General features: G+C 45.7%; 1 protein-coding gene across 1 annotated transcript in view; it reads right to left on the bottom strand.

The window, feature by feature from the left end:
• Positions 1 to 723: 723 nt before the first annotated feature.
• The window catches only part of LOC308367389 (insulin-like growth factor 1 receptor), a 60,519-nt gene continuing 51,608 nt past the window's right edge, over positions 724 to 9,634 (bottom strand). The window contains exons 18-21 of the mRNA XM_080841291.1: positions 7,491 to 7,650; positions 7,116 to 7,245; positions 5,998 to 6,132; positions 724 to 1,859 (exon numbers count right to left, since the gene is read on the bottom strand). Of these exons, the coding sequence (XP_080697417.1) occupies positions 1,271 to 1,859; positions 5,998 to 6,132; positions 7,116 to 7,245; positions 7,491 to 7,650 (1,014 nt within the window). The 3' untranslated portion in view covers positions 724 to 1,270. The remainder of the gene's footprint in view (positions 1,860 to 5,997; positions 6,133 to 7,115; positions 7,246 to 7,490; positions 7,651 to 9,634) is intronic.

Genomic DNA, 9,634 nt, shown 5'->3' with positions numbered 1-9,634 from the left:
AGAAGAGATGTTTGATTGCGTTTCGATTCAGTGTCCTCCATCGCTATCTGAAGGCAAAACAGAACTCAAATAACTGCAGGGTGAAGGAGCGGGAAGCCTTCAATTGAGAGTTTACAACTTTTGGCAAAAAGGATGCGAGTGTGTAAAAATAGACATTTTGGCAGGTTTGAGACTCACAATGATTCTGGTTTAATCTCTCGACACACACTCTCCTGAGATCAAACCAGTTAAGGTGTGTGTGTGTGTGTTTGTGTGTGTGTGTACTCAGAACATCCTCAACCCCACCCCACCCCCCCCCCCCCCCCCCCCACCCACTAAAAGCCGCAAATGTGTGTTTTTGTTTAAGAACAGAAACACACACAGATGCCCACTTCCTCCCCCACCCTCAAGTGCTCATCTGTTGGATTTGCTGCAGAGTTATGCCAATAGTGTCCTCTTGTCTTCCATAATATAGAACAATAACATTAATAATAATAATAATAATAATAATCATAATAATAATAATCATAATGCCACCTCAATGCTCTACCCTTTATGACAAGCCTGCATTTTATGTTTTTCCCTATTTGGAAACGTTATAAAAGTAACAAAAAACATTACAAAAACCAGTTTAGCCATCACAGGATAGACTGGGTCCCCCCTCCCCCCTCACACAAAAACACCCCTGTCCCCCGAACCTGAACCCTAACCCAGTCCCTCCCCGGGGAACAGGCTTCAGTCAGTCCTCCAGTCTGTCCACTCCCCAAGACGGCAGCAGCAGGTCGGTTGGTGCTAGTGTCAGTTCATAAGAAATCAAAAAACAAAACAAACAAAAATTACATCCAAAAAATAGGAAAGGTCCACTGAGGTACGGTACAAACTCCAGTCGTCACGACGATGTTGGCCAATGCCACCCCACCGTCGCCGCCCATCTTCCAAGCACTCTGGCGCCCTTAGTGTTCGCATACATACACACAGAAAGAAACTCCAGTCCTTCCACACAGCAGGAAATGGCTGGACAGATGTGTAAGAAAAGCCCTGCCCCGCACAACAGTCTCTCTCTCCCACTGTGTCTTTCATGAAGAAGGGAGGAAGCCGAAGGAAAAGGGGGAAGAAAAGAGACGTGGGATGAGCGAGAATTAAGGAAGGAAGGAAGGAAGGAAGGAAGGAGAAAAAAAGAAGGCGAAAGGAGAGAGGAGGCGGAGAACGTGCCAAGAGAAGAAGGAGAGAGATGCGGTCCCGCTCGTGTGTGTGTGAGAGAGAGTGTGTGTGTGTGTGTGTGATAGTGTGGTCAGCAGGCAGAGGACTGCGGGAGCGGTAACGCCCTCTGACTCTTACGGCCGTTCATGTGCGCGTACGGCTGGCTCTCGTCCAGCCCCGCTCCCAGCAACACCATTGGCCCGTTGGCCGCCGCTTGGGCTGAGCCTGAGGGTCTGTCCGAGCCTGGGGAGGAGGAGGGCGAGGAGGGGGCAAGGGGCGAGCCTGTGGCTGCCGAGGCATCAGCTCCGGCTCCGGCGACACTGGATGGGGACGCGGGGGCGTTGTTGTTGCTGCTGCTGCCGCCGCCGCCAGTGCTGCAGGAGGCTGTTGCCGCAGCTACGGCAGCGCTTGTGGCAGCGTTGGCGTTGGCACTAGAGGGGGATGGTGCGCTGGCGTTGGCAGCGGTCAGTGGTGTGAGGCTGTTCTGAGCGTCCAGCAGCACATTGTGCATGGTGTCCATGTCCAGCTCCTCTGTGTCGGGGGCTTTGTTCTCCTCGCTGTAGAAGAAGCTCATCTCCCCGAACGGCGCCTCCAGCTCCTCCTTGATGCTGCTGATGATCTCCAGGAAGGACGGCCGCATCTTTGGGTTGTACTGCCAGCACATCCGCATCAGCTCAAACCTACCCACACACACACACACACACACACACACACACACACACAGTTAACAGGAGAAAACAACACACACAGACAAAAACAATTACAGATTGTTTTAATAGGCGACCATAACACCCACCCACAGAGCGGTTTATCTGGAAAATCACACACACATGTTTGTTTTGTCTTTATGTGTGTGTGTGTGTGTGTGTGTACACACTCAAACCTACACACTCACATACATGTTCTTTTCAGAGATTCTCAGACAACCAAATGCCATCCACTGTGCTAATCTCACACACACTTGCAAAGAGAACAACCCACACACACCCATTTCCATCAAATGACCAATAGATGGCGGTGCTGTGCAAAGATCTGTCATACTACACTGCAGTAAGACACACACACACACACACACACACACACACACACACACACACACACACACACACACACACACACACACACACACACACTGTATGTAATGAATGCATGCTAAAGAAAGACGACACCGAATGCTGATAACGCATCACATTCACCAGCCTTGGTTGCGTGTTTACCTCTCACAGACACACACACGCCACACAATGCCTTAGAGGGAAGTCACAGGGAGCTAAAACAGACTGAACTAATTACATCAGAGAGCACAAAAACAAGTCAAGTGACAAACAAACAAACAAACAGAAATAGCTTGACAGGACAGGAGAAATATGTTAAATATAAAGCCACACACAGACACACAAGACACACACAGAATTGAGTGTTTGTACAAGAACAGGCCAGAGGGCTTGAAAGGCATAAACAAGCTGAGCATACAAGCTGAGAATACCAGCTAGCACAAACAACTCACAGCCAGCTCAGCCAAGCAACCACACGCACACACAGATCCTAGATGACACACCCCATCTTCTATACAACTGGACACCACACCAAGCTCCTGCCATGAGGACACTGATCCTTAACACCCATATTCTGTCCTGAGTAAGTATGTGCTGATGGTGAGACTGCAAATAGACTGATGAGACATCCCCGAATCTGTGTTTGCATGACTGGGCTGTGTGTGTGTGTGTGTGTGTGTAAATGTCAAATCTGTTCTAGAGTGTTCTACTAATTACAGTAGATGCTAAATTGACCTGCTGCAAACCGCAGGGGATTACATTCCTTAAAGATCATGTGGTACTGGTATACTGGTATACATACACACACACAAATGTGTTACATAACTTAAACGGAATAGTGTGCAACGTTCAGACAAATTATCTGCATGCCCATATAGAAAGGTTTGCGTGCGTGTGTGTGTGTGTGTGTCTGTGTGTGTGTGCGCACAAAAGAGAGTGTGTGTGTGCGTGTGTTTGTATGCGCACGCACTTCCAAGCTGCCCCGCTGTTTAACCCAGCATTCTTCAGATGGGAGGCATGTTACAGGGTGCTCACTATTTCACAGGTCCACATTCAGTGTGAGAGGTGGGTATTACACAGGGCAAAGTTCCACAGGATTGGTGGACAGGACACCACAGCCCTGGTGTTTTTAGCACCTCGCTCTACCAGCTTGGCAACAGGATCACCACATTTAGTATTTGCCAGGGGGAAACTTATTGCCTGGTTAAAAAAGAAAACCAGTATTTGACAAAGGCATATTGCATCCACGAATGATCCATTCCTGGACTATAGCCAGCTAGCCACACAGCAACAGAATTTAGCACCCCGGTTACTCGGCAACCATAAACAACAGTCACTCCAGACTGGGCAACAGAGTAGAGAAGATCGTCTTCATAGCTCTGAAAACATACATGAGGCATGGTCCCCTTCGGAACAATAAGTACGTTTCCCTTCAGGACAATGAAGTATACCTTACAAAATGTATAAAGGACCTGCACAAAGTAGAGCAGAGCATCTTAGAAGCACTTTTAATATATTACATAAAGGAGGGAACCAGTCTTGTAAGGGCTACACACACACTCACACACGTGACAAAAAGTGCTATTCTCCACTACACAGGTGTACACAGGTGTAGAAATGGTTCTCTTCCCACCTGTGGCCAGGCTGTGCATATGTGAGTGGAGGGGTGGTGGTGCGAACAGGCTAAATGCTGAGAAAGGTACGTAATTGATGCCAGGTTCTGGCCGGACGAGGAATGATAGTCAATCCCAGCACAGCAGTCAAGCTGGCATGATCACTGCACCTCATCTTACTGCATTTGGCAATCATACTCTGTCTACTCGTCCTGCTTTATTTACCGCACGCACGCACACACACACACACACACACCACATGACCCGTCTGACGTCTGTGCCAAAGCGCCGTCACCTGAAATACACTGGCAGAATGTTAAGCCGAGCGCAGGAGGCTGAGGCAACAAGAGTGACGCACATGCTTTAAGCGTGCCAGCCTGTTGTCGCCAGCACCGCAATACGATGTTACAATCATGACGTCTGTGGGCACACTGAGAATGCAAACACTACACTGCGTGCACAACTACTACGCAAGAGAGTAATCTGACCTGATCACTGTTTCTATGCCGATTTCCCCACTCCAAACCGTATAAACCTGAATGCTTATTGGTTTGAATCATTTTCAGGTGATATGTGTTTGTTCAATGGAGGAGGGTGTGACCTAAACTGTGATGACCTCAGGTAACCCCCAAAAAGTAAAAAAAAAAAAATTAAAAATAATTTTTTAAATTTTAAATTAAAAAGGCCAAAAATGTAAAATGCCTTCCAGACAGATGCAACACTCCTGAAATGGATAGACTATTGAGGCTTGTTCACACGTTTTGTTGCGAAGAGTCAACAGGTTTACAAAAAAAAACAGAGAAGAAAAGATGCAAATTAACTGCAAAAGACCAAAGAAATATTAAACATAAAGCTACCAGGAACCCATTAACGTCCAGTCAATAATATTCCAGAACCCTGATTCTTAGAGCAGCCAGAAGTATGAGGTGTCAAGTACTCAGAGACAAGGCCACAGTAAAGAAGACTGAAACACAATCACCACTGAAGAAGATCTACAAGTTGAGGCTTCAAGATTGAGCCAAGAAATATCTGATTTATCAAAGGTTTAAAGGACGGATGAAACGAGGGCCCCTGGCTGGCTCTCACTTATACACACAGGGCAGGGAGGGATGGTAGATGGACTGCATCATATAGCGCCTTTCTACTCAAAGCGCCTTGCAGATTAATGCCTCAGACATCTACCCATTCACACACCGATGGCCGAGGCCACCAGGTGCCTAAGGTGTGTTGCCGCAGTATTCAAGGTGGCCATGATCTTCACGTAGGACAACGCTCGTTCCCACACGTCAAAGCACTCCACTGCTTGGACAGGCAGCCAAGGCCTCAAAGGTGACTGAGTAATGACCTGGCCCCCTTCCTCACCTGACTTACATCCATTGGGGAACTTGTGGGCTTCGTGTGGAAACTTGTGAGTAGATTTACAGTGAGGGAAGACGATACACCTCCTTGAACAGCGTTTGGGAGGCTGTGGTTGCTGCCACAGCGAAAGTTGATCGTGAACAGATCAAGAAACTCATGGCAGTTGTGGAAAAGTAGGGGGGCTATATGAGTTGCTGGATACCCTTGAGGCCAACAAAATTATTTGGTCATTTTGTGTTACTTTTTTACACTTACTCTAAATGTTGGGGATAAACAAGTGAGTTGGGAAACATTATCTTTGTAATTTAGTTGCCTAATAATTCTGTATTCTAATAGTTTAACCTAATAACTGTGAACACTTATATATTCCACTTAGAAAGTCAGTCAGTCAACTCACTTTTCCTTTGTTAAACATTTAGGTCTGAGGTCCAATAACAATTTGGGTTAACTGAGAGCACTATATTTGTTCAATCCTGAGGAATACAATATGCCATCTAACAGTGCACACGGCCACAGACACAGACTTCCAACAGGCACTGATGCCTGTGCTGTGCTGAGCTCCACTGACTAACTGCACTTGAATTTGAACATGAACTTAAAGCACACATAAATGTGTGCATAGATGTACCGTCGGGTGATGCATTGGACAAAAAAACAGTGTGAGTGTGTACGTGTGTGTGAGTTCGTGTGAGTGTGAGTCTGTGTGCATGTGTCCGTCTGTGTGTCCATCCGTGTGTGTGTGTGTGTGTGCGTGCACACATGTGACCATGTGTGTGTGTTTGTGTACATACAGCATGTCAGGGCAGTTGTCGGGCTTGTCCAGCAGGCCTCCCTCCATGACGAAGCGGAGCACCTGCTCGTTGGACATGCCCTGGTAGGGCTGCTCCGCCAGAGTGGAAATCTCCCACAGCACCACCCCAAACGACCTGCGGGGGGCGACAGAGAGAGAGAGAGATAGAGGGGTCAATATAAATATACACAAATGATTGCTTCAGTAGGCACCAGTGATGCATGGGCAACTCGAAATTAACAGGATATTCTGGATGACATTCAGGTATTTTGTGGGCAGGTCCATTTGAATAAAAACGTAATTTTTGAATTCACGACAATGCTTAGTGCAAATGCTGCAATTGTTTGACCAAAGGATGTTGTGAATGCCCCAGGCAGGCTTAGCTAACTAAAGAGGGCATTCCGGTCTTTTTTGAAAGTAGAAGTTTGCTTAGCTCAATGAATACATGAATTCACGTGAAGTGAGCACTTAAAAAATACATTAAAAAAACAGTGGGCTGAGTATTGAGTCGGGCATCATTTTGCCTATGTGGTTGCAGTCAGGTTGCATGGGGCAACTTCGGGTTGCTTGTGAGAAGTCACGCTCATCACAGGTAGGCAGTAGGCCTACAATCATTTTTGTAATGTAACATTTTAGTTGTGTGTATCTTGGAGAGAATCATTATCTCCCACCATCTGTAAACTTTATAATTAAATACATTATTCTACCTTGGCTGGTAGAATCTCAAACACTTACAGCACACACAGATCAATAGCGTCCTGTGTGTGTGTGTGTGTGTGTGTGAGTGAGTGTGAGAGTGTCTGTGATGATGGAGTTTGTTTATTTCATTTGCAGGACAGTGTGTTAAGTTATGAGCCTGTGTCAACTGACCAACACAAGCACTCAAAGTATTTATAGATTAGTCTGGATGGAACTGTATCTAACAAGTACAGAGTGAGAGGGAGAAACACACACACAAATACACACACACACACAGATAGAAAGAGAGGGAGGTGCGAAGGGAGAGGTTCAGCAAAACACAAACGCAGAAAGAAGAGGATGGACCAAAAAGAGAAGGAGAACCTGAGAGAAAGACAGACAGAGAGAGAGAGACGGAGGAAGACAGGGATATGTCCTCACCAGACATCAGACATGGTGGTGAAGACTCCGTCCTTGAGGGACTCTGGGGACATCCAGCGCACTGGCAGGAGGCCTTTCCCTCCCTTGCGGTAGTAGTCCGTCTCATAGATGTCCCGCGTCATGCCAAAGTCTGAGACACACACACGTACACAGTACATATTCATATAAAACCTTTACCAAGAATACATACAAAATCTTTACCAAGAATACATACAAAATCCTTACCAATAATACATCAATGCATTTGATGCCCATTTATTGCCTGTTTGTAGGTGCAGACGTGTATGTGCGTGTGAAAGTGTGTGTGTGTGTGTGTTTATGTGACAGTAAGTGAGCGCGTGGCCGTGTATGTGCACACATATCTGCGACCCTCACCTCCGATCTTGACGGTGAAGTCCTCGGCCACCATGCAGTTCCTGGCTGCCAGGTCTCTGTGCACAAACTTGTTGGCGTTGAGGTAGGACATGCCGTCTGCAATCTCCCCAGTCATCTGGATCATCTTCTTCAGAGGGGGTAGGGGCAGGCTTGTACAGCTCTGCAGGATCGACACACACTTAGTGTTAGAGTGTGTGTGTGTTTGTGTATGTGTGTGTGTGTGTGTGTGTGTGTATGTGTGTGTGGGTGTGTGTGTGTGTGGGTGTATGTGGGTGAGGGAGAGACTGAGTGCATGGGTTAGGTGTGTGTATCTGTATTTCTTTTTGACATGTAATGTAATAATATCTGATGACTCTGTTGGTTGCGTGTGTGAGCGCGTGGACTACTTTGGCACATAGTGATCTTCAGTAACTTGAGTATGGGAGTACGTGTGTGTATATATACAGTCATGGACAAAAATATAGGCACCCCTGCACTTCTGTCAGATAATGCACCACTACTCCCAGAAAATTGTTGCAATTTCAAATGCCTTTGTATTCACATGTTTATTTATTTAGTTTGTATTGGAAAAACACAAAAAATCTGAGAAATAATGTCAAATCTGACTTTATTTCACACAAAACTAAAAAAATGGACTGGACAAAATGATTGGCACCCTCAACTTAATAATGGATAGAACACCCTGAAAAATAAAGAAATACAAATATCTGAAATCAATTGTTCCGGTGTCTTACACCTCTCTACTGAAATTTTGGACCACTCCTCTTTTGCCAACTGCTCCAGGTCTCTCACATTTGAAGGGTGCCTTCTCCCAACTACTGATTTGAGATCATGCCCCAGTTGTGCCATGGGATTAAGATCTGGACTCATCTCGGACACTTCAGAACTCTCCAGTGCTTTGTCTTAACCATTGCTGGGTGCTTTTTGAAGTGTGCTATGGGTCATTGTCCTGCTGAAAGACCCATGACCTCTGACGGAGACCCAGCTTTCTGACACTGGGCCCTACATTGCGCCCAAAAATTATTTGGTAGTCCTCCGATTTCCTGATGCCAATGCACTCAGTCAAGGCATTGGGTTCCAGAAGCAGCAAAGCAACCCCAAAACATCGGTCCAGCTCCACCATATTTGCCTGTAGGGACCGTGTTCTTTTCTTTGAAGGCCTCATTTCATTGTCTGTAAACTGCTTTACCAAAAAGCTCTACTTTAGTCTCATCTGTCCACAGAACGTTCTCCCAGAATGATTTTGGCTTCCCCAGGAAGGTTTAGGCAAACTCCAGTCTGGCTTTTTTTATGTCTCTGTGTCAGCAGTGGGGACCTCCTGGATCTCCTACCATAGCATCTAATTTCATTCAAAAGGCGACGGATAGTGCGAGCTGACACCTTTGTACCCAGTGTCTGCAGGGTAGCTTGAATTTATTTGGAAGTTGTTCTAGTTTTTTTTACCCACCATTCAAACAATCTTTTGTTGCATTCTGTCTTACATTTTTCTCTTCCTTCCACATCCAGGGAGGTTAGTGACAATGCCATGCCATGGGCTGTAAACTTCTTGATGACACTGCTCACAGTGGACACAGGAGCATTAAAATCTCTGGAGATGGACCTGTAGCCTTGAGATTGTTCATGCTTTCCAACAATTTTGGTTGTCAATTCCTCAGACAATTCTTTGCTCTTCTTTCTTTTCTCCATGCTCAGTGCGGTATACACAGACACACAACACAAAGCTTGAGTCAACTTTGCTGATATTTTAACTGTTTGCAAATGTGATTTTTATATTACCAGCATCTGTAATTTGCCACAGGTGAGTTTAAATAAAGATTAAATGCATTACATGATTGAAATACAATTATTTCTTACAATTTTGAAAGGGTGCCAATAATTTTGTCCGGGCCACTTTTGGAGATTTGTGTGGAATCATGTCAGATTTGGCTTTTCTTCTCTGCTTTTTTGTGTTGTTCCAACAATAGAAATCAACATGTGAATACCAAAGCATTTGTAATTGCAATTTTTTTCTGGGAGAATTGGTACATTATCTGACAGAGGTGCAGGGGTTCCAATATTTTTGTCCATGACTGTATGTGTGTGTGTGTGTGTGTGTGTGTGTGTGTGTGTGTGTGTGTGTCCACATCTTTGGCACATCTCAGGTA

Source organism: Sprattus sprattus (assembly GCF_963457725.1).
Source record: "Sprattus sprattus genome assembly, chromosome: 6".
NCBI lineage: Eukaryota > Metazoa > Chordata > Actinopteri > Clupeiformes > Clupeidae > Sprattus > Sprattus sprattus.
The sequence above is the reverse complement of the archived record's forward strand: the minus strand, read 5'-3'. Positions and strand labels throughout refer to the sequence as shown.